Source organism: Oculina patagonica, chromosome 2 (assembly GCF_052425735.1).
Source record: "Oculina patagonica isolate OP01 chromosome 2, crgOcupat, whole genome shotgun sequence".
NCBI classification, from domain to species: Eukaryota; Metazoa; Cnidaria; class Anthozoa; order Scleractinia; family Oculinidae; genus Oculina; species Oculina patagonica.
Window position 1 is genome coordinate 30717098 of NC_135759.1, and position 25074 is coordinate 30742171.

The window sequence follows — 25074 nt, forward strand, 5'->3', positions numbered from 1 at the left end:
ACCAGCGGTATCACCGATTAAAATTAAAAATGGCGGCAATATGTGATGTGGATATTGAGTTTTCTGTTTACTGTCGTGAATATCTTTTAGTTTCTTTTTATTAGCTGAGAAAAAATGAGCGAATTCAGGATACATCATCACGTCTCGGAGCTTTTGGGCTTGTTAGGGTGAGTTAAGCAGCATTGATAGTTGTTTAAATGTACGGTTAGTTATACACCTTTGGGCTACTCATATAAACTTGGCAGCTTTCAAGAAGTAAACAACCTTACCATCAAGCTGAAGCACCGTATTTCATTGATACTTGGGGTGCTCAAGAAGAACACATAATATATTTTTAAATATCGACTTCAGAAACTCCAAGCTGCCAAATATACAATGTTTTACAGTTCATTATTTCACCAAGAAAGCAGCTCCCAAGATTATTCCCAAACTTGCACGTAAACATTTATGGAAATTTTAATAAAAACATTAAATTTACATGTGCTGCAAGACATACTTTTAGTGAAACAGTTGATTCATTTGTAAAAGCAAGTGCCCCTTCATAACCATTACACTTTTGGGTTGCAAACATGGAACATTGTATATGCAGGTACATTAACCATCAAATCAAATCTCCTGGTCTGATTTTCCGAGAGTATTCATACATTGTCTTAAATGATATCCTTACAATGCAAATATTTCTAGACATCTCCAGATTTTTGTACTGTGGGGGTTGGCAGGTATGCAGGTATACTATTGTGCAGTGTACGAAGATGCATAATTTAAACACTCAATATTTATGTCTTATAAATCAAGTACAAGGGCTGTACTGAGAGAATATCAGCACTAGGTGTTCAATCGATCGATTGTCCGATCAATCAATCAATTTTAATTTAACGTGGTTGGTTTGCTTATCAAAAAAGCTAATTAACAGGTACACCACGAAATAAAAATAAAAATAAATAGAAAAATTAAAACTTCATTAAAAGTGTATAAATTACATGCAAGATAAGCTACGGTGAATAGTTAAAAGTGTTACAGTACAGAACAAACACATCATTTTCTACACTGATATGCAATAGCCGATATGTTCCCACATATGTAATACGGTCCTAAACAAGCTTGATGAAATACTAGATGGGCAATAAAGCATTCAGATTAGCTGCTTGTCATCCAGTTAGTCCTGTCAGCTGTTTTAAGTGGGTAATACTACATTTTGTCTCACACAGGGCTAGTTCAGGAGATGGCCCTGAGGTTTATGCCGAGATATTGACTAAGAACTTGACACCTTATGTGACAACTCAGGTAAAGACACAACTAGTTTAATTTCTCAACCTGTTATGCTTTAATGATGGGCTATGTAATAACCCTCAAAAAATATATCGGCTTAAGGAGTATTTTTTGATTTACTTTTTTGTTCCCAGGTGTCAGCTCATGCAGCTAAAAGGAAGATTGCTGAAACTAGCACTATGCCAAGGGACTTTTTAAAGAAATACGATGAACTGAAATCTAAAAAGTAGGGTACCTTGATAATTTATTGCTTTATACATAATAAGAACCTGTGAAGACACATTCAGTTACATGTCGGTTTGTTACTTGTGACAGTAATCATAAATTATGTTGGCCTAATTATAATCCACTTTGCAACACTTTACAAAGTAGTCACAACACAGACATGATGAATTGGCAGATGGACAGACAGACAGACAGACAGACAGACAGACAGACAGACAGTCAGATAGACAGACTTACAGACAAACATGGAAACACACCCCAGAATGAACTTGCAACACAATTTTTTAAAATAACTTAGTCTTTATACAAGTTGCACTGAACAGCTCCAAGCTGTAGAATTCTTTTCTCCTGTATTAATCAGGTTTCTGTTGATCCTTGTTTCAGTGTAAGAGAACTTGATCCATTGGTTTACATGCTGTCAAGACTGGCAGAGGATAAACAGGTTTGACATTATAAAACATGCTCTTAACACTTATATTTGTTGTGGTTTAAATTTATCTTTGATTTAAAAGTTTTCAAACAAGTTTGAGATTTATTTTCTTTTGTTCCAGATTATGAAATCAAACTGGTTTGAAATTTTTTTAACCAAAAAATAAATTTAAACCACAAGATATTCACCATTTAAAGGCCATGTAATTTTACATCTGTAATTTCTCTTCTTTCCAAAATTACTTTCTTTCAGATGTTGACTTTCCTCGATAAGAACTCTAAAGAGCGTTACAAGGCACGTCTAGGGGCTGTTTCTAGTGGAGCCAAGACAAATGCTGTAGCAACAGCTGATGCCATACTGGATAGTGTTCCTGCATCTGGCACCATGTCCCAACATGAGGTTAATGAGGTAAGTTTCAAAGAACTTGACTCAGTCAAAAGCACAAAAAATGATTTTGCTGCATGACATCCAAAGAAAATGATGCTGAACAAAAAAAAATTGTAATATTGCAGTGCTGAGCTGACTGTTTTATTAGTACACCTTTTACAACTTTTATGGATGGCTTTATGAAGACCAGCAGTAAGCAGCTAAAATGTTGTAATCTTCATCATTTCAACTGCTTACAAATAATATACGCTAACCATTTAATTGTTTTCTGAGTTATAATGTAGGCCATGGAGTTCCCGGTGTTGTGGTCTAGGCTTAGTTCACAGGTTGCTTCACAAAGGGTTAACCTCATTACGCCTTTCCCCCTTGGACAGAATTGTCCAAGAAAAATTACTATGATTATCATGTCAATACATTATCACCCCCCCCCCCCTCCCAGTTAAGACCATTTTAATCGTCATGGTGACTAAAATTTTGGAGTTGGCGACTACATTGGAACCGAAGTTGCCAACCTGGCAGCTAAAATTGAGAAGAAAATGATTGAAAGTGTGAGCTTAATTAAGCGACTAAAATATTTCACTGGCGACCAAACTCGAGCAGTTGGTAGCCAAATGGCCAGTAAGGAAAATAATAAACTTGGAGGGTTGATTAAATCAAGAAGCGGACAATGAGAATGAAGTAAATCATCAGTTAGAATACAAATTTGTGATTTCCAGCACCAAATTGTAACAACTTATTAAAAAAATTGAATTAAATAAAAAATTTATATATATAACGAGGATAACATATAAGCTGAATCTTGGCTGTATGCATATTTTATCCACTTTAGCTTCGTACCAAACTTGCCACAGTAACAAGCAGTGCCAGTCAGTCAGGTTCAACACCAGAAGCTGTACTGAAAGCTTTACGAGAGAAACAAGCCAGGAGAACTGGTATGTTGAATGGCTTGCAGTCAGTGTTTTTTAAGATACTGATGTTCTGTTCTGATGGATGTAAGACTGTGGTGTTAGTGCTGATAATATACATTTTCCTGACAGGACAACAATCCTGACAAAACAACAACCCGCCATATTTTCATTTTTAATTTTGTATTAATCCTGAAGAAGACCAGTAAAACTGGTCAAAATGTCGATTCAAACCAAAATTTTACCTCGGAAAAATCGTGAAGAGCAGACATCTTTTAATTTTTAAGGTTGAGAGGTAATAGTTTCAGAGATACAATTAGATTGAGATTGGTACAGGAGCTGTTACTTGAAACTTGTGGAAATCTACCACCAAACTTACGAGGCGAAACAACAATCTTTCATATTGACGTTTTTTAGTTATTTATCTTGACCACCTTTTCAAACAGTCCCTGAGTGCTGTTGTGTCCAGCCATTTAACCTTCATTTTATTCTCGACATTGCTATTCTTTTGTTAGGGGGGGTGGTGGTGGTGGTGGTGGGGGGGGGGGCGATGAGTGTCTATTAAAATTACCCTTCTAAATAAAGCCATCTCAAAACACATTTGTCTCTGATTGTTCATTGTGTCTCCACTGCTTTGTTAATGATTGTAATGTTTTACTTTACCAGGGAATTTACCGCCAACACCATCTTGGGTCACTGAGCGACCTTACTTAAGCAGGGATTATGTTTCTGGGCCAGGCATTAGTCATCCCACAACGGTGAGTATGCAGAACGTCGTTGAGGTTACATTGCCCTAGAGAATGGTGTGAATTCACATGTACTGTTACTAATGATATACGGTATTTTTGTTTATGGTTACTTTTCAGCCAGTATCCATTGGTACATTACCGCTACCAATGCAGGAGTTAGCTATAGTAGAAGATCTCCTATTTCTTATGATGGTGAGAATTAATGACAGTATTCATCACACATACATTTTAATGTGCAATATTGGAAATAAACTGCATTAAGTTTGAATCAATCCAAGGGCTCGCCACAGACCTGACTGCCTGTCACTGCCCCATCAGGGCTCTGAAAAAGCCCCATCTAATTGTCTCGGACAAGTAGATTTTCCTCTGGACACGTTTATTGTTTTATGTTCACTTGCCAGATGGGCAAGGGTGAAGGCTAGCGATCTGCTGACTAAGTTATGATTTTAAGCCAAAAACTAACCTTTTGACAGTTGCCTGTCTGAAGGGCAAGCTGTAGTTCAGGATTTTTTGCAAGCCGTTAGTGTAGTTATGTACTAGGTTTTCTATTGGAAAGACCTTTCTTTTTTTAATTTAGTAAATACAACTGTATGGTACATGACTGTATAATATGTATCTCAGCTTTTTGGCCATTTAACATTGGAATTATTTTTTAAAGGGTGTAGAGGGAAAATATCTGCTTGTCAAACCTCTCAAGGACAAATTTAGTGCAAGGAGTTTCACCATTGACAAGACTCTAGGTAATGTAGTAAAAGTTACTTAGACTATGTACATAAGGTAAATTATGTCCTTGTTGTGTCTCGTTAGTGTACAGTCTTCAGATTGTGAAAGTAACATGGGTCAACTTCAAAATACAGTTTGTACCCTCATGGTTTTTGTGCATTACTTACTGAATCCTGCTTTCTACAGAGATATCATTGTTGGAACTGGTGCAAAGAATCCTCCCAGTGTGTTCTCACTATTCAACTATCTGCAGATTCATGGAAGGTATGAACTTATACAAACTTGTAATAGTTATTTACCAAGTTCTCACTAACAGAGGAGTTTTCATGTTGGGTTAAAACAAGCACGTCAAACCTGAGAAAGTGACAGTTACAAAGCAGATTTTAAAAGTGCTTTGATTCGTTTGTGTCACCATTTTATTGCTCTTTTTGACACGATGGCATTTAGTGTACAAGAGAAGTGATGTGCCACCCCTTCAAGATTTTCTCACAATTTTGAAAAGGAGATTATTTTACTCTAATATGCTGAACCCTCAGTAGCTTTTTATCCATCCCTTGTGGAAACTTTGATTTGTCATTACTGTGTCCATGATTTTTGACAATGTCATGGCATCTGCAGGTTTGGCCAGTTATCAACTGTTTTGATATAATTCTACAATTTTTCCATTTTTTTTAAGCACAGTTGTCTCTTCCACCCCCGCCCCCCTCCCCACCTGTATGCCTGATCTTTGACTATACCCTGTCTCTGGGTGTGGCTTCTTCTTTATTCCATCCTGCCTGCCCTCTTTCTGCTGACGTGCACTATCTTTCTTGTCTTTGTTCTCTCTGAGAACAATCATGTGAACTGCAGAGGTCCTTTTAAGAGAGGTTCAACTGTATTCATGGTGGTAAGCTTATGACATTCTCATAAATACAAATTTGACATTTTTATCTGATCCTCTTTTCAGCTAAATCTTCATTTGAGCACGGTCTTGTAAATCATGCCTTGTGTGCAGCAATGAGGACGTTATTGAAGGTTGTACATCGCTTGAATATTTGTTGATGATCTTTGTAATGTGAATTTCATGTCATGGAGTGCTTTCCAAGTGCTGTTATTAAATAAATAATGCTGTTTTGTTTCAAAGGAATATCTCATACTGGTAGCACAATTGGAACATCAATTTAGATTGGTAAGTAGAAATTAGAAAAATAAAACAAAACAGATTTGCCTGGGGAAAACATGCCATAAGAATGAATAGAATTAAGTGTCATGCTATGGGAATCTTATTTGGAATGACAGTGAGATGGTAACATGGCCAAGTGTTCTGTGTTGGGAATTTGGGCTTGAAATCCTGATTTGTGTTCAGAAATCCTACACGGAGTTAAAACATTGCAGTGTTGAGTTTAACTCCCTGCTTGGTTACATTAACTAAAATAACAAATGAGATTCTTATTACCATATTTGTATTATTAGTATTGGATTGGAACTATCTAGCAATGGAAATGCAAATAACAGGAAGCTCAATTTAATGATATTCCCTCGCATGAGCCTTCATTGCAAGCTAGTTCCAGACCAATACTGAGAATACGAATATGGTATGTTGACCGTCAAACATTTCAATGGTTCCATGACATTTGGGAAGTGTGTATGTTGTGGTTTAATTTTTGTCAGTGGTTCATTTTTTTTCAAACCAGTTTATTTTTTTTGAACCAGTTCAATTTTTTTAAACCAGTAATTTTATCAACTGTCTGAAAAGGGCTTTCATCTTTTGGGGTGTGGTGAAAAATAGGGGCATGGTATTTTTAGGGGGGTGAAAAGAATAAACACGGAAAAATTACGGGAAATTTCCAGTCCCTACCTCCCCTTTCTTCCTCCCCTTCACCTCCCCCCTGATATACCCTACACCCTCCCTCCCTTTTTTTGCTATCCCCACTACCCCATATACACTTTTTTTTTTCTCTCTAACCTTACCTGGTCTTGATCCTGGTCTTGATCCACTGACCTCTCGCTCAACTCTCGCTCTGTAGTACTGCGCCTTTAACCTCTTGACCACGAAGGATTTGTTGCACATTTCACCCAGATTTGTTCTTATTATAACTTATTCAGTCCCAGACTCCCATTCGCTCGGCTAAATATGTGTGCATGCGCACTTCACAGCAAATGAGACTTTAAAAAAATTCGAAAGATGGCTGAACCGTGCCATATGTGTTTCGAAAGAAACATTTTGTAAAGAATTAGCGGCATTGAAAGAGAAACAAGTGAAAAAAAGAATCGCCAATAACGCTATTTATCGAAGACAAGTTCTTTAACATTAGCAAAGCCAAGCTTACCTGAAATACCAGACCGTGAAGCAGCTTGGAATTCACTCGAAAGAAGACAGCGATCGAACAGGATCGAACGATCGAAGTGGGAAATCTCGACAATAACAAGTAAGAAGTGGGCTTATTTCAGCAGACAAAAGTAAAGTGGTGGCTAAAAGAGATTTTTACGAAGTGCTATTTCTCCTTCGAGCTGCTCATTGTGGTCGAGAAATTACTTGTAAACAGACATGACAACTATTCCGAAGTCAACGTGAAAGTGACAGCCATGTTTGTCCATCTGTTCGTACAGTCTTGGAACAGAAGCATCACCACAAATATTAGCCATAATAACAAAGTGGCTAATGGAAATTTACTAAAATCCTGCCAACAAGTGCTAAGACCTGAAAAAATTGAACTGGTTTAAAAAAATTGAACTGGTTTGAAAAAAATAAACTGGTTTGAAAAAAATGAACCAAGATGAAAATTAAACCACAACATGTACACTGTAAATCTTTTTGTGACCTAAATTTGATAATGTACTCTTTACATTGTTTATTTTAGGGACAGCTGTCCTTGCAAAAGTTATGGTTTTACATCCAGCCATGTATAAGAACAATGGAGATATTGTCATCAATAGCAGTGGCTATTGATAAGGTACTTATTAATAAAAGTGCTAGCCCAGGCGTGCTTTAACTGACATGCTTGTTGTTTATTATGGTAAGGTTAAAAGGTTAACATACAAACGTAGTGGCTCGTCAGGCCAGAGCTTATCCCCGTTTCTGTAGCATGAAGCAACTATAGCTGGAGTATTTCTACTCCCCCCTGGATGGAATGCTAGTCCATTGCAGGGTTCCCCCCAGCATGAAAGTTGCTGGTACCTATTTATACACCTGGGTGGAGAGGGGTGGAAAGTGTCTTGCCCAAGAACACAATGCTGTGCCCCAGCCAGGGATTAGGCCACCATACCTCACTGTGTTGTTTATTACATCCTCTGTCAATTTTTTCTTGCATTTTTCACATGTATCCACATCAAATATCTTTCTTTTTAGGGGAGCTGTAAAGGAGGTGCTGTACTGACATTGTTACATGAAAAGACTGTGGGATACACTGGGTAGGAATTTATTTCTTCCCTTTGTTAATAAGAAAATATCAGTTTCTAAATTGTCTTTTCACCCCCCCCCCCCCCAATAGAGCGAGGCATGTCTTTCCATACCCAAGATGTCATATCTCTGATCTCCTGCATTGTTTAATCCTTTGTCAAGTATGTAGACATGACATTTGTATAGTAACTGTGGTGTTACGCCTTTTATTAAATTGAGACAGGATAAGAATGCAAAGGAGCAAGCAAAGTTTCAAAACAAAATTACTAATAATTATTACATAGGTATTTTCATAATGCAAATAATTTTATTTGCATTACTTCTACTAACACTTGTGTCATTAGAGTTAATTCCTATGTCTGCCTTTAGTAAAAAGTTTGCATGTGGGAACCAGGGCTGTTTTATCCATACAATGCAGTAATCGTAAACTGAAAATAAAATACATAATGTATATTCTAGTAAATTATTATTATTATTTTTATTATTATTATTATTTATAAGAAAAATGGCACAAATTAATTTTATATCATTGTTTAAATACTTCATACAGGGACAGTAAATCACAAGACCTCTGTTTGTTCCTCACACAGGCTGTAAGTATAACAAGTTAGGTGTTGTCAGTAATGAAATTCAGAACTTACAAGTGTGTTTGACACAAGTGGTAGAATCTGTATGGCAATTTGAGACTACAGGGTGGTGCATAGTCATTACTCACCAGTCACCTTATGATGGAGGAAAATGATCAATATTAATTGTTAATTGAACAATCATTACCACACGTGTATGTCCCATCGATCTTTAGGCAGTCAGCACAGACTGCACAAGGCTTTAATAACAGCTAACCCTTAGTTCTTAGACAGTTTTCCTGTAAACAAGACTACATTTAAATAGATTACAGTACCATTAAATCTACATGTAGACATGTATGTAGATAACTATGATACATGCTTCAATCATGATATGTTACAAAACTTCAAATAACTTGAGTTATCAGGCATGACTTTCTTGTGACAGCACAGTAGGGTAGGGAAAACAAACTGATCTGATCTATGCCAAAACTGTTGGCTACATGTAAGGTGATTCTCACAGTAAAACAATGCCAAACTAGACAGTCAAGTGTATAAATTTTACTTCCAACTAACAAATTCCCTGTCTTCTTTCAGGCCTGTGTTCCATATTTTGATATCCTTGAGCAGTGGATATATAAAGGAATTATTAGTGACCCATATTCTGAGGTAATAAAAAAATGCCACTTAGTTAAATTCCTTTTGTTGTTGTTCCCTGTGTTGTTTTTGTTTACATACTGTCAGAAATGTTTGTACACACGTGTGTAATTTTCATTATTTCAGTTCCTTGTGGCAGAGCATGGTTCTGTTCAAAAAGAAAAAGTTACCGAAGATTACAATGATGCATATCCTTTGAAGATCCCTTTGTCACAAAAGATGAACAAATATAGTTAACGTCTTTTTAAAATAGCAATCTGTAAGAACTAGAAAGTAATTATTTGTTTTGTTATGCCCATATTGAAAATATATTCTTTAACTTCTCTTACCTATTGGGAGCAACGTTATACAGTTGTGAGAGAGAACATTCCTGTGTTCTTGGAAAAGGTAACACTTTGGATTCAGTCCATTTTGTTGCAATATATTTTTGGGATTGTTGAGCAAGAAGTACACTATCATATCCTGGTAATCAATTTTCTAGGTTGCACACAAGATTCTCAGCACAGGAAAGTACTTGAATGTTATTCGGCAGTGTGGTAAGTAAAAGGTGTAATATGATCTTAAAAAGAATGGGTTAAGTTATCATTAATAGATGACATGAGTGTGCAAAGGTGCCTGAAAAATCTGTGGGAGCCGCAAGTGAGCACGGAAGGTAACCCCTGTGAGCAGCAACCACAGGCACTGTCGCACTGAATTTCTCAATGGAAAAATGAAATACTTACCAAAACTTACCTAGAGGGAGGGGAGAAATGGGAAAAAAGGCTTCTTCCACTGGGTTTTTACAACAAGGTGGCACCCGCCTGAGTTCCACCAGCTACTTGATTTTATGTCACCGGTTACTTTGGCCATAGCATTCAGCTTATGAGAAACAAGCTTTGCTTGTCACAGCCGTCTATTCTTCCAGTTGCTGATGCCTACTTCAAAACATTTTGAAATCCTGCTTCCACCACTGTATGTGAAGAGCAACATGAGCAAAATTACTTGACCTCAACGGGAGAGCTTTACTTAGGCCCTGTGATAGCCCTCAGATTACCCCATATTACTGAAGGAAACCACTTAATAAGACATTTGCGCATATTTGGTAAAAGCACGAGTTGTTGTTATTATGCGTTTACAGACCGTAATAACTACATGTATATGACTTTGTATGTTTTTGACAAACCACCCTTCTTGATAAGAAAGCGATATTTGTATATAGTGTTTTTACTAATATAAAAATCATAATAAAGTGATCATTAACTGTAGGTCAAAATGTGCAATGTCCTAATGCTGATGAAATAATTTACACTCTTCATGAGAGAGAATATGTGGAAAAAATTGAAAAAGCTTACAGCTATGCTAGCAAAACCTTGCTGGATCTACTCATGGATGAAAGAGCACTGATGGCTAGGTTAAGGTGAGGTGTGAAGTCTATCTCAAATGTTTAATAGCTGTGTAGATAGACATACAGTCCGACCTCCATTAAGCGGCCACCCTCGGGACTTTGAAAAGTGGCCGCGTAATAGAGGTTACATAATAGAGGTACATATAAATTGTATAGGAATTGCAGTAAACACGATTTTATTGACTCTATATCGCAAAATGCTTTTAAAAAGTGAACATATATGAAGATATATCCAAAATAACAAAACATCAAGTGCATTTCCAGCCAATGCATAGTTCTAGCTCTAAAACAGAAGGCATGTAGTTCAAATGTACAGTGTATTTCTTCGGTTGATAATGAATAGAATGAATAGAATAAATAATAGGTGGCCACTTAATAGAGGTCGGACTGTATTTAATTATTTGTGTGATAAATGTTTTCACTGTAGGTCCATCAAGCACTATTTTCTCATGGATCTCGGGGATTTCTTTGTTCAGTTCATGGACCTGGCTGAAGATGAGATGAAGAAAGATATGGATGGTATCATATAGTGCTTTGATATAATTTTGTGAAATCGATGTTTTGTTTAAAATATTGCCTTCACCTGACCTACATTCAGTTAGAACAATATTTTTTTATAGTTCATTTCACTCCCAATTTTATAGCAATCAGAAAAGACAGTTTACATTTGGGACTGCCATTGTTAAATTTGTGAGGCCAGTAAAACAGAAATTCCGTGGAAATCCCAAAAAATTATTTCTTAAGCCTCCAAGGGAAAGGAAAATTGGTTTGAGAAATCAGGGTACAATTAGTGTTTGACTGAGGGAAGGGAAACAATTTCTGGTTTGAGTGTTTGGGAAGTTTAAAACTCGGGATTCCACTGTGATACGCTGGGCTAGTGTTAAGGGTTATACAATTTGTTGGTAGTTGTATTAATTTTGAGATAAGTACACCGGTTTGGTCAATGTTGCTTGGTTAATTACGTTATGAACCAGTAGCTCATGTTTCAAGCAGATGGTGGTGAACTTGAGTGGTTTAATTAATCCTTCCATTAAGGTCATTGCCCTGTATTGCATTGCGCATCCTTACTGCGCAGAATTTTACGCGTAATTAGCGCGCGCACGCGAACATCGACAAAATGGCGGCTTTTTTCTATGCGGCTTAGTCCGCGAGAGAAGTAAATTGTCATTTTCTCCTAAACGAGCCTGGTGACCTGTCATTTTTTTCTAATATTTTGGGTTTCGCGATCAAATTCTTTCTGTAAAATGAAAACAGATCAATCCATGTGTTTGAAAAATAAATTATCGCTAAAAAAGTGTACTTTGCCAGTACTCGCAGAGGAATTATAAAGGAATTATATGGAATATACATGGTCTTTCTGCTCCTAAACGAATCTGGTGACCCCCCTTTTTTATTTCAAAATTTAAGTTCCCTTGAAGTAATAAACCAGTAGGCGAAGTTTGGTTAAAAATCTATGTTCAGTTTTATTTCGGGGCAATGACCTTAAGGAATATTATACATCAATGTCAGCTTTAATGTTGGGCAACCAGACAGAATTCAGTGATGGGGGCACCTTGTACATGCAGCCTCTTATCCAGAACAGGGAGTTGAAATACTCCCAGCAATTCTTAAAATTGTCATTTTGTTTCTTAATTCAATGCTTTTACAGATATAATGCCTTCCAGACTGGAAACACTGTTAGAGTTAGCTTTAAGAACAAGTACAGCCAACAGTGATCCATACAAAGATGACTTGAGGTAAAGATGTTACTAGTGGTGTATTGGGGAAATGCCACTGAATTGAGCTTAGTCATTACATGTTTTTAGCTTATCTCTCACTATTGCAGGCCTGATGTCAGTGGAGTTTATTGTTGGTTCTTGTACTGACAACTGAGGGTCTTTGTTGGGTACTCACATTTTCTTCTTGGCTGGGAAATAGAATTATCAAATTCTAATTTGGCTGGTCTCAATGCAATAAGCCTATGGCTTCTTTAGCTTATGTTGTTCTGTAGGATATGAGCAAGGGTTCACAGTTTGATTTTGTTTGTTCATTGTATATAATTTGTAAGTTTTTGCTTTTCATGTTTTATTCACAGAGTTGATTTGCTTCCGTATGATCTTATCACTCAGCTGTTTCGCATCTTGTCTGTGGCGTATGACAGTAGAGGTAATACAATGTAAATTTAAAATGAAACACCATTTGCTGTAATTTTGACCTCTTAAAGGATTCCCACAAATGCTAGAGTCTGTCCCACCCCAAACCAACAAAACCAACCAGACTGTCTGATATGTTAAATGACATAGTTTTGGAACATTTTGAGGACAGCTTATCAGTCATGACAAAGTTACAGAATGTGATGTTCACCAAACTGTCTTAACTTTGACTTGTGTGCAAACGATTTTAAGACGAGGTGTATTAGCTGCCATCTTTATTAACTGAATATGAAGGTAGTTACTTACTGCTTTTAACAAACTAATAATTAAGACTTGATTAATAAAGTAATGTAACGCTTTACCTTATAATGTAATAAAGTAATGATTTCTTTCCTGTACCTAACTGTGCTATCTAACAGCCCTGCCTCCAAGAGCTATGAAAAAAGTTCTCGAGGTATTGCCCCCTATTGAAAGAACAGGGCTTTCAGGTAGAGTAATCACTTATTAATGCTACTACTAACTTCTCGTTAACAAGTTAATGATGGCTGTTCAGCTACAACTCATACTAATTACTGCCTCCACTCTGACCGCTAATAATACCACTACAAATTCTTGTTAGATGAAAAGTTTCTAAACTTTTCTTGGAGTGGGTGTGGATCTTTGTGGTTTGTTTCATAAATGTTGAGTGCAGCCCGGAGTGAATATCATAAAATTAATATGAAATGACTGGGTATTTTTCACACTATGTTCCTTCAGGTGCAACAGCCTACAATCAAGATCCTACAGAACTCCAGATATCAGGTAAGCGATCCGTTTTTTATGTTGTACAACTTTCAATCATTCTGTACCGCTTTGTGGGTTTCTTGTGTTTGTTTGTCATTCGACTTAAGACCAGGGAAGAAAGTAGTAAAAAGTAAAAAAAAAAGAACAACAGAATCACCTAAAATAGCCCTTTCTAGCCCTGTTACAATGTAACTATCGCATCGCTATGATTAGAGATCTAAGAGATTTTTTTTATTAAAATATTAGTAAAGTTATTTCTCATTGTATTTTTTCTTTATTAGGACTTGAAGCGTTCTCATTTGATTATGTGGTGAAATGGCCTGTGTCACTGATTTTAAGTAAAAAGGTGTGAAGCTGATTTTCTTTAAATGAGCATTGTCATGATGATAGAGAACCTTTTTTTTTAGGAATGTACGTATTATTGAAATCAAAGGAACCATAAAAACCATAGTTGCTAAGTAGGAGGTAGCAAGCCAAACCGAGGATGGGTATGATTGGAGAGGATTGAGACGGATTACGATGTGATGCTAGTTCAGAGCTAGTTATTGACTTAACCTTGTTGTTTCCTGGGTTAATATTTGAAGTGTATTTTTTATATGTTGTTAAAGGCGCTCACCAAGTACCAGATGCTGTTTAGACATCTGTTTTATGCCAGACACGTGGAAAGACAACTATGCAAGTAAGAGGAATTTATTCTCTTCAATACGTCGTGGTCTTTGTTGTTCTTCGATGACTAGGACGGAGGGTGTGCGGGTGGGGGAGTCTGACCAGGTTATGATCATTTAGTCATCATGTTGTATATAATGTTGTATGGTTGATTGTCAGTTTTTGTTTGTTTTCAGTGTCTGGGTTAGCAACAAGCGAGCCAAGCGATTTACCCTGAACTCTTCTCCATGGTAAGATATGTCTTGTCAAATTCCATGTGTCTGTATTTTGTTCACGTCATCAAGCTTAGCAGAAAACAGAATTTATTGTGAAAAGTTTTGATGATTTTGTAGTATTTTTTCTCAATGTTAACCATCAGTATAATGGCAGACTGCCCCCATTTTCGAACGGAATTATATGGCTTCAGTGTAGAAATACGTTCCTAAAGGGTCCTAGTCATGTCTGTAGTATCATATAATACTGAAATGAAAAGTTGAAGTTGGATCTTTTAGGATAATGGGTCTCTTTTACCCTCGCAATTGACACAACCCCCTGTAATTTAAAAATCGTTTGATTTCGTTGACCAGGTATGCGGCTGCGTTTGCTCTGCGTCAGCGGATGCTGCACTTTGTACAAACCTACGAGCACTATATGATGTTTGAGGTCCTGGAACCTAGCTGGCATATCATGGAGAAAAGCCTTAAAACGGTATGATCCACGTGCTATGGAGACTAACTTTTAGAGTGAAGCTAAATTACAGTTCTAGCTCCTCCGTTACCATTGGTGCATGGTACATCAAGCTTAGTGTGTATAACACATCGGACGCTTTCGTTCGCCCAAGTATAGTGTTCAGTTAAGGCAAAACCAAAGCAACACGTAAATTTATTCCACAACTGATCTGTATATTTGGCCATCTGTTTATTTGCACAGGTAACAAACATTGATGGTGTTCTGGAGAACCACAACGATTTTCTGGACCGTTGCCTGAAGGACTGCATGCTTACAAACCTGGAATTACTAAAGGTGAGGGTGATAGAAAAAATTCAGATGGTTTACAGCTTTCAAACTTGTAGAAAGTTCAGCAGCTTTTTTCTTACCTTGAACGTATATTGTCTTTGCTGCATAAAATTGTAAAAAAGAACGAGGCCAGGGTCGTTGTTTACTAAGTAGCTACATTTCACGATACATATATTCAGCTGTGTACAGCCACCCTATCTTCATAGCTTAGTCTTTTCTCATTTGGTTTCAGGTTGTGAGCAAGTTAATGTTAGTTTGTGTCACGTTCACGAATTGTATGCAGGTAGGATACTTGTCATGTGTGATATTAATTATCAAACCTTAAACGTGTTTAAAACATTTGGTTAAACATGGATCAAATGGTTGTTTGTTGAGGTTTACAAACTTGAGAGATCAAACCCACGCAGCGGTCAAACGCAAAAACGACGTCACCTCCGGTTTTCGCCGCCTCGAACTTTTCTAGGAAATTGACTAGAAAGTGGGCAAACTTTTGTGAGAAATTGTTAAGGGAAACTCAGTGGAGATGAATTATCAAATTTCCCATCCATAAGCTACATATAAACCTTAACTTTCCAGGGACGGCCTTAGCTTTTGGCTTTAAAGTGAAAGCTGTCGGAAAATTTAAGACTTTGTATGGAGAATTTTCACGGGAATTGTACAGGGACTGCGCACGCGCGCAGCGTTTGACGGCTTTGAAGGTAAAACCACAGTATCGGAATCACTGAGCCCGCAGTTCTCTTTTGAGTGCTCGTTGCTAAGCAGCAGACGTATTGTTATGGCGACAAGCTGGGTTAGAAATTTTCGATATGTTCGTACGATTTTTCTGACAGGCTAATAATCGGAAGGTTGTCGGATATTTTAACGGCAATATTACCAAAAAAACAATTCTTGTGACTGTCATCGTTTTTGTGCTTTTGCTTAAGGAACTCTACTTTGTAAGGTTATGCAAACCTCTTTACATATTTATTTTTACCTGTCAGCGGTTTACCCAGAGCGCAAGCGTGGAGTCACAAGAGAGTGATGCTCCAGGAGTGAGTCCAATGAACAAGAAAGGCCCGCCACCTGGTGAACAGGAGAAGCGGAAAACTACTGTAAAGGTACTGACACTCACAACAGTAACGGTTATGCAATGCTTTTAAGTGCTGTACTGACGTACCGTGAAACTGATATAATGGTTACCATAAAAGCTCTATTACGCCCCCAGGGATCCTTATTTCTTTTCAAGACCTTATGAAGGCGGGGCTGTCGGGAGTGAGAGGTCTTATTACAGAAGGGGGCTAATTTTAAACCAAAAATGAGTTAAGGTATATGTAAAAGAAACTTTCCAATGTGAATGTGTTAGGGTTATTTAGTAACACATTTTTAGACAAAACTTACAATAAAAGTGAATGTGGTTGCATTAATAAGTACAAAAGCCTAAAATTACCTTGTTTTTTTTTCGGTTCAAATGATTGTCATGATCTACCATCTAGGAAGTGGGAGAGAGAGAGGTTATTAAAATAAATTAATTGGTGATTAGAAAGTTTAACTATAGCGTCAAGCGCTTTAGTGGTTTAGGAGCTTAGCAGACGAGAGCCCACCAACCATCAAAAAGTGCATTCTATATAAAAATTGAACTTTCAGAGTGGGGGCTCATTATAATTTACGGTATAATCATGAAGACAAATTCAATTCATGACTGTTTTATCGCACGGTTTGGTAATTCAGTTTACGAGCAGGACACTTAGCGGAAAACACAGTCCGTGGTTTGAAGGCTTTTCCCCGCCTTCTGATGGTTAGATTCTCCAGGGCTTTTATTCACAAACGACGACTTTTTGAGAGGGGCTTCTTTTTTCGGCAATTTACAGCTCATTTCAATCGTAATTACGACCATATGTTGCTATCATTTGTGCCTGTAGGTTGTTTCTGACCATGTGGACGAAATGATCAGTAGTAAGGATTTTGAGCGCACCATTCAGAACTTTGACAATAATTTTTCCCTACACCTGCTGGATTTGCTGGAGAAACTGAGCCATTACTCTACAATGGACTGTGAACATCAGATGTTGAATATTATCGCTAGGCTTGATCACAATGGATATTACACTGCACAACTGGAGAAAAAGGCCGCTGAAGGTGAGAGGCACTCCCATTTCTTTATTATTTTAGTTCGTTGAGCGAGAAGTAGGCAAACTAGTGAGAGAGAAAAATGGACTCGTTTCTTCGCCTCGCGCTCAAAAACCCATAAAAAGAGCCTCGAAGTGAAGGACTTTTTCTAGAATATAGCGCCTCTGCTGTTAATAAGTGTCACGTTAAGTGGTGGCTTCGGCCGCTAAAAACCTCAAAGACGATATATCTTGACCTACCCCTGGGGCGAGCACACTTTGTTGTGACCATATTTTCCTGGTATTTTGGACGTGATGCTTACTCGATCACTTTTTTCCGAATGAACCCCGTTACGTAGCGGAGGATAATATTGCAAAACGATGATCTGAAAACTGCTAACGTTATTCGTGACTTCAAATTTCAATATCATGATCCAGTTTGCGACAAGATGGAGTGTTGTTTAGCGTCACATCCATAGGGTAGAACTCCTGCCTCTGGGAAGATAACAAATTGATTCTTTTGATGAGTAAGCCATTCCCGAGTTACCCTTTACCTCAAAAATCAAACTCGATTTCATATGGAAGTTCTTTGCGCTGGGCCTTAAACTGGCAAAAGGCAACACGGCCTTTTTCTGACTCGGTTTGAACTTCCGCGCACACACGGAATGGAAGAACTGACATTTTCTTTTCTCTAACTAGATACCAGTGCCGTCGGTGGATCCTCAGCTTCCAAGACCTCGACCAAGTCTTTCTCGTCTTTGCTATCGGCATCAGCTGAGAATGTAGCAGATGGTCCTGTGGCATCAGCTCTGATGCGCTCAGCAGTTTCCTTAGATCAGCTCCCAGGCGGGCAAAGCTATTTAACTAAACCTTCATCCCTTCCTGACTTGACGGGCGGCAAAGGAACGAGAAAGTAACGTGAAAAGAGTGAGCTGTAATGCTCAAGGCTAGGATTCTTACTGCGCAGTGAACAGTGAAAAGTGGACTTTGTTTAGTTGTTTGAAGCTTTTGGACGATAAAGAAAATAGGCGACATAGTGTAAATACGGAAGGCAAATTAAGTACCATTATTTAAGTAGCGACATGAAGTAACTGGTAATATAAATGTAGGCAGCATAAGTTCTCAAAAACATTTCTCGCCTTATGATCAGGGCCCTGAAAAGATTAAGGGCTTTGGGCTCTGCGACAAACGTTTTCTGGAATCCAAGCAGCAAAACGATGGGGCTCCATTCTTCACGACGAAAATTAAAGAACGTCCGGGCTCCCTACATCCCCCCCTCCCCCCAAATTTAGACACCGAGTTTTCTATCATTTTACAATTAGACGGCGAGCTCGAGGTATGTATCGGCTGATAGTTGGCGAGGGGCTAAGACCCGAGACAACTATCTAAGTCAATAAAAACCTCGAGCACGCTGTCTAATTGTTAAATAGACACCTATGTGGCCAATTAGATTGCGCGTTTTGCCAATAGTCGGTCGCTGGGTTATGCTAAAGATAGATAGTTTTCTAGGAGTTTTCTATTTGCAGAACTATACCGAAGGAAACAAGCAAGGCACTGTCGAAGGCAGTTTTTTCTATACTTAATGAAATATTCTTGTAAAACGAAATAGAAGTAAACTTTATTTCAACACGGTTGGACGGTCAGGCCTAAGGATTTTCAAAGGATGGCTAACACTATCTGCTGGATAAATCACTACCCATTGGGTGTAGTTTGGTTTAATAAGACTAATCCGCTGTAAAGCGAGTTATCCTTTGGAATACGCTATCGACCCCTTAACAAACCGGGCCCGGGCTAATAAAGTAATCCGTCTCTCTAGGCCTTACAAAATAAACTGTTGGCTCATCCTGAAATACCCCCACCCCCCATAATTTGTACAGTTTTGTAGGTTTATAGTCCATATTTGGGGTTTTGTAGCTTCCGGAGTAACTAGAAAACAGACATGTGTCGTCGTACGTTTATTTAGTCTCAGAGAGAAGAGAAGCTTTAGATTCGAGCTCATCATTTCAATACAGTTGGCTGATAATAAAACTAAACATTTTGAAATTCTACTTGATGTCTGTATCTCTTACCTGTTTTCCACAGGTACTCTCATTCACTCACTCATCCATCGGAACAAATCGAACTGATGTTTTTTTAGCCAATTAGATTTGACTGAAACGGTTTTTTCCTTCTCCCGCCGCCCCTCACGCGCCTCCCAATTTAAGGTGGCTTAATACAGTTTTGAGAAGGCAAATCGGTCCAACCTTTAATTCTCTTGTACAATCTCCAGAAAAGCTTTGTCTTTCTCTTATCACTGTTTGTTACATCCTTAAACCATCTAATGCGATATTTGGAAAATACAAATGCTAATAAACGGCTTAGATGAACGGCCGAGTGCTTGAGAGGGGACTGGCACTAGTAGTTAAAACGGCGTTTTTCTTAAAATCTACCCGTACGACCCCACCTCAAAATTTCAGAAATAAGAAATTGGCTTTGATTTATCATTCATGCAAAATAATATAAAAATCTGTAAGACAGATTTTTCGCAAAATAGGAAAATGTTATAATTTGCCGATTTTTAAAATAGCTCAAAATCTGTCTTACTGATGTTTTCAAAATTTTGGCTGTGGACGTAGTTCACCCCTTAAATTTAATTGTGAAAGTTTCATAATAGGTTGTACGGTAGATTTTCGAGAAAATCTGGATCAAAATCTGGCTTTTACGACCTCCGAGGCGAATCGAATTGCGCGTGCGAGCGCGCGCTAATATGACGCCATGCGTCGCGAGCGATAATGAAAGACAGAATTAGAACTTCTCTGTCGGTTTTATCTACCTTTTTTGTCGTATTGTTTTCCGTCCCAGGTTTCAAGACCTATCTAAAGTATTTTGAAGTTTTCTTTTGTATACAAATTTGGTAAAGCGCGGTAAAACAGATGAAACTCTTTTTCGTTTCTCATTTGCTAGCGCCATTTTAGCCCGCGGGAGCAATAATGACGTCAAGCAGAAAATCGTAGCGCGCGCCTTTGATCCACGAAAAAACTGTATTCGGCCACCTTAAACACGGCTGAGAATATTGCCCCAAATCATTTGCGCCTCCCCGTCACTTATCACCCCATGGAAATGGCTGTCGTTCGACAAATGCACAACTTCAGTTCGTTCTTTGTGGTCAGGTGGACAAATGTTTGATTTTTATGAAATTTCTTTGCGTGTGTTACAGTAACATTGCTCGCGTCTGAGCGAACTTAGCCGAACTATCATTACAAATTCATGATCATGTTACGAGGTTGACTTTAACCTCAAAGAGCGGTAGCCAAAAATTTTATAAATTAAACTCTAAGCAGCTACATCGAGGATCTGAAGTAAGGATGGGCCGATACTCGATACATCGATATTTTGACAATTTTGAAGAGTATCGATACTTTCGAAAAATATCGCACTTTCGATACGTTTTCGATACTGCACACGTGACCTGAGCCTGCGGTCTTCTGGTCAGCACATGAGGTTTAAAAATATTGATTTTCTTGTCAATATTTGGATTTTTCTATTGCCTTGACTTGATCTAGTCCACATTGAAACAAAAAGACCAAAAATCACCATTCATGGCTAACATTTATAATGCCAGGACTGTCCTTTGTGTGGGTCAGACAAATCACGTGACATGTCAATGACATCAATACGGACATGACGTCATAATATCGATATCGAAAAAAAAGGCAAATATTGTATCGATATCGTATCGTTTTGAAAAACCGGTATCGGCCCATCCTTAATCTGAAGTCATTTTAAACGTTTTAAGTTAGGAGCCCCGCCGAAAGGCAGGGCGACGAAAAATTGTCTATAGACTCATTCAGTTGTTCTCCTCCACGGAAATCTTTAGTAAAAGGCGAAAGATTTATGCGGTTTGAAGGAAAACCCAGAGTTAATTATTGTTGCAAAGACCGGGCGGTTTGTTGTACGTAATGCTACAAAACACGTGGGACAATCAATTTTATAACATCTACGGAATACGCATGCGTACGGAAGTAACGTTAACTACATTCTCGTACCTCGAGTCTTCGTCCCTTCTGCGCAGGCTTGAAGAAACGAGCGTTTCCTGACCGCGGGTCAAAGGGAACGAAGACCCTGGGTACGAGGATGCGTTAACTATCAAAATGAATAGTAGGTAATAGATGAGTTAGTCTGTTAACAGCCCAACACTGCAGACATAATTTGTTTTACTAGAGTTCTTTGGATGTTGAAGTTTCGATTTGATCGGTACATTGTGCACGAACCCATGTTGAATCTGTGATTTTTTACACCACGTATTATGACCATTTCTTTGTCACTGACCGATAGGAGCGAGGGCTCTAATATTGACTCTACGCCCTCACCCACAATCCCATGCGTGACGATACCACATGCAAAATGGCGTCCAAGGGGAAAAGTGCCGACCACTTCGCTGAGTTTGTGGGAAATGAAATCGCTTGTCCCGTTTGTTTGGAGATATTTGATGACCCTAAGTGCCTTCCTAACTGTGCGCACAATGTTTGCGTTAAGTGTCTTGAAAACCTAGCCAAACGAAATCGTAAGCAGCGTACAATTCAGTGCCCAGAATGTCGCGTCAAGTCGACGATTCCTGCGTCTGGAGTTAGGGGCTTTCCTACTAACCACCTACTAAAACGGCTCATAGACAATTCACCTGAGAAAAAGGAAAGGCGTGCTTTTAGTGAAGCCCTAAAACAGTACAGAGAGCAGATCAATGGAATGAGGGAAGAATTCCAAACGCTTGCAACTTTGCGCAGCAATGTGATCGAAGGAAGCAAAAAGAAAATGAAAGATCAGATAAAAGCGGAAACTAAACGTTTGACGAAAGTCATCGAGGCAGAACAGAAAAAGTTGCTCTCTCAAGTGGATGAAATGTTTGGTGAAAACTCCGCCAAAAATCAGTTTGGTAAGAAGTATGGTGAAGTAAAACAGCTATATGCCAAGGTTTCTACGTCCCTGGAGACTGCAGACAAAATTGCAGAGGAACATGATTGGAAGAAATTCCAGAAGTCAAAAGACATCTTTGAAGAGCAATTTCAAGATAATTTTAAGACTTTAGGAGCTACAGTTGGAAACTTGCGCAGTCTGCAGTGGACAACTGGTGCCAAATTTACTCCTGGGAACATGCCCAAATCTGGCAAAATCCTTGGTGAGATTTCTTGCAGTGCTCCAAATGAAGGCAGCTTTCAACCTGTTAACTCGCCCAGAAATGGACGTGTTATTCGTCATATTGACACAGACTTTGTTCCAACTGCACTAACAGTTTCACCGGTGACTGGTGAAATTGCTGTGCTTGATGCAGAAAACAAGCGTGTTCATGTGTTCACTCCTGCTGGAGATAAAGATAAGCAGTTTGATATCAAATCTGGTGACCTCAAAGAAATCGCATATTCCAAAAACAATGACATTGTGGTCCTGAATCAAGAGAAGAATCGCCTCCTGCATTTTGACAAGGATGGGGCATTCATTCACAAGTTTGTCCAAGCTCCAAATCGATCTGTAAGGTTTCAGAAGATGGCAATGGATGTGGATGGCCGTTATGTTCTTACATCCAAGAATGACACCTCTGGCCCTGGCATTGTTGTGTATGATGCTGAAAGATGTCACAGGTTGGCATTCACTTCTGATCATTTCCGTGGAAATAACTTGGCTGCAGTACATTACAAGGATAAGTACTTTGTTGCTGACTGCACAAGCACAATCAAGATCTTTGATAACAAAGGCAAGTTCCTCCAGGAAACGACGTACTTGGGTGGTAAGTCCACCAAGCTCCTGTCTTTAGCTGTGGATTCTGTGCGTGATAGCCTGGTGTGCAGCTCTGACAAGAACACAATACTTGTTGTTAAAACTGATGGTCGTGTGGTCACCACCATTCCTATGGGTGGGCATTTGAATGCCGTTGCGATGTCCAAAGGTTGTAACAGCTTGGTGGCCTGTTTCCACGAGAAGAAGTTTATTCAAATTTTGTCTCACAAAGAGTGATCACTGGTTACTGCAGAACATAGTAAGACTGATCTATTTTTTGTCATAAAATGACAATACCTGATTCCTTCTATGAGATGTGCCTGCAGGAATTCATTGTATTTTAATTTAGCAAATTAAGTCCAAGACTTACTGCATGATTCCCTGCAGGCCTGTCTCATAGGGGAAATTAGGCATTCGTTATCATGATTGAGGTATTCACATCTTTACCAAAATGTACCCTGGTATTTTGGTATGCTCTAGCGATCCATTGGTGAATGTATTTAGTAAGAGCGTTATATACACAGAGCTGTCTGTTTGATTTGCCTTTATTAAGCTAAATTCATTCAAGTTACAGGACAAAGCTCAGAGGTTGACAAACTTGACATCATATGATGTAAGAAAAAAGTCAGTGGTAGACATATTTTTGCCTGCTAAGACCCAGTTCAAGCATGAAACTTTTCATGAGCTGGACTGTTATTACCTGTTGGGTCAAACAACTGATACAACCTCTGTGATGAAAATATTACAAAATTACAATAGCCGAGTATTAACTGTGTTGTTATATGTAAAGATAAGTTCTGGTAGTACAGAGAAATTCACAAAATAATCAAGTTCAGCTCACGAAAACCATTGTTTAATATCAGCCTTCACGGCTGAACTTGTTATAACTTATTTGAACTTTGATTTTTGTAATGACAATATTTCATGAGTAAGTTACATATGTAGGTTAGTGAAATGTTAAAAATTATGTCTGAAGTGAACCGAAGACTTCACTTAGACTTTTAATGCAAAACAGTGAGTAGTCTGCATATGCAGTAGTTTTGTTAGACATGCATGGTGGTAAAATTAAATGTATACAAGCAGTAAAGCCACGGCAGAAAACCTATTGTCATCAACTTTTTACAATGGTTAACAAACTTGCATGTTGTGTTGGTAGTTTGTACATGTATGTGCCCGCTGAAGGCCATAAGCTGTTGAAAACTGTCTAAGAATTTCACAAAAATTGCATCAACAGTTATGTCAAATGTAAACTTGTTATCTCCACGATGTAGTTGTGATATTTTGTACCTGTTTGTTTGTAACATAATTATTATTGGTAAAAGTTATACATAGTTAAACATCTTGGGAATTTTGTGCAGCAGACAACTTTTATAAAGCCCTTTCTGGTGTAATGAAGTGCAAAAAGTATTGATTAAATTGATCATTGAATAAATACTCAGACTACATCTGTACCGGTAGAATTAGGTGGTTCACACTTTGAAATTTCAGAATAAAAAAAGGGATGTTTAAAAAAATTCCTGTTATTAATAAAGGTTATTTGATATGAACTGTACAAAGTTTATGCCCCTAATACACTGGCTGCTTGGTTACAGTTAGCCTCCCTAGTCATTCTTAGGGGCAATTCTGTTACACTCCCTCGTGGGGAGGAGTGTAACACGGTCGCCCCTAAGACCCCCCTAAGAACGACTGCTAAGGAGGCTTGGTTACAGTAGACAAGCAAGCTTACATTTGGGAATACATGCATGAGTGGTAAAGCTGCAAGGAGACTGGGGTGAAGGCACCAACAAATACATGACTTTTCTCACGTCTCACTAGCTTGCTTTACTCACCAACTTTATCTTACGGCTTTGCCATTTGTGAATATTTTATCAAATGCGAGCCTCCTTGCAGGATAACAGTAGACCTGTTTGTGTGACACTGGGTGATCAAAAGGCAAATCTTGCATGTGTGAATAAACTACCTGAATTCTTTTTGACAAAGGTTTGGATGCT

The 25074-nt window shown here is 38.3% G+C and overlaps 2 protein-coding genes and 1 non-coding gene across 3 annotated transcripts; 2 read left to right on the plus strand and 1 right to left on the minus strand.

The window, feature by feature from the left end:
• The first annotated feature begins 26 nt into the window (after window positions 1-26).
• LOC144644110 (gamma-tubulin complex component 2-like) lies at window positions 27-19383 on the plus strand. Its single transcript, XM_078503524.1, has 33 exons — window positions 27-167; window positions 1209-1284; window positions 1404-1495; window positions 1879-1936; window positions 2177-2332; window positions 3141-3243; window positions 3883-3974; window positions 4083-4157; window positions 4624-4705; window positions 4875-4952; window positions 5635-5702; window positions 5812-5856; window positions 7529-7621; window positions 8017-8078; window positions 8618-8660; window positions 9231-9302; window positions 9417-9477; window positions 9619-9677; window positions 9772-9826; window positions 10536-10686; window positions 11102-11193; window positions 12323-12410; window positions 12749-12819; window positions 13563-13607; window positions 13871-13935; window positions 14198-14268; window positions 14432-14485; window positions 14822-14942; window positions 15165-15257; window positions 15484-15534; window positions 16232-16348; window positions 17150-17366; window positions 18035-19383. The coding sequence occupies exons 1-33, from the start codon at window positions 115-117 to the stop codon at window positions 18250-18252; spliced, it is 2877 nt and encodes a 958-aa protein (XP_078359650.1). The 5' UTR covers window positions 27-114; the 3' UTR covers window positions 18253-19383.
• A 1732-nt stretch (window positions 19384-21115) lies between these two features.
• Window positions 21116-21236, minus strand: LOC144644954 (U5 spliceosomal RNA). The gene has a single exon (XR_013569220.1). It is a non-coding gene; the product is annotated as a U5 spliceosomal RNA (small nuclear RNA).
• Window positions 21237-21700: 464 nt separating this feature from the next.
• Window positions 21701-25030, plus strand: LOC144644090 (uncharacterized). Its single transcript, XM_078503506.1, has 2 exons — window positions 21701-23514; window positions 23564-25030. Exon 1 carries the CDS (start codon window positions 21719-21721, stop codon window positions 23318-23320), a length of 1602 nt encoding a protein of 533 aa, XP_078359632.1. The 5' UTR covers window positions 21701-21718; the 3' UTR covers window positions 23321-23514; window positions 23564-25030.
• The last annotated feature ends 44 nt before the right edge of the window (window positions 25031-25074 follow it).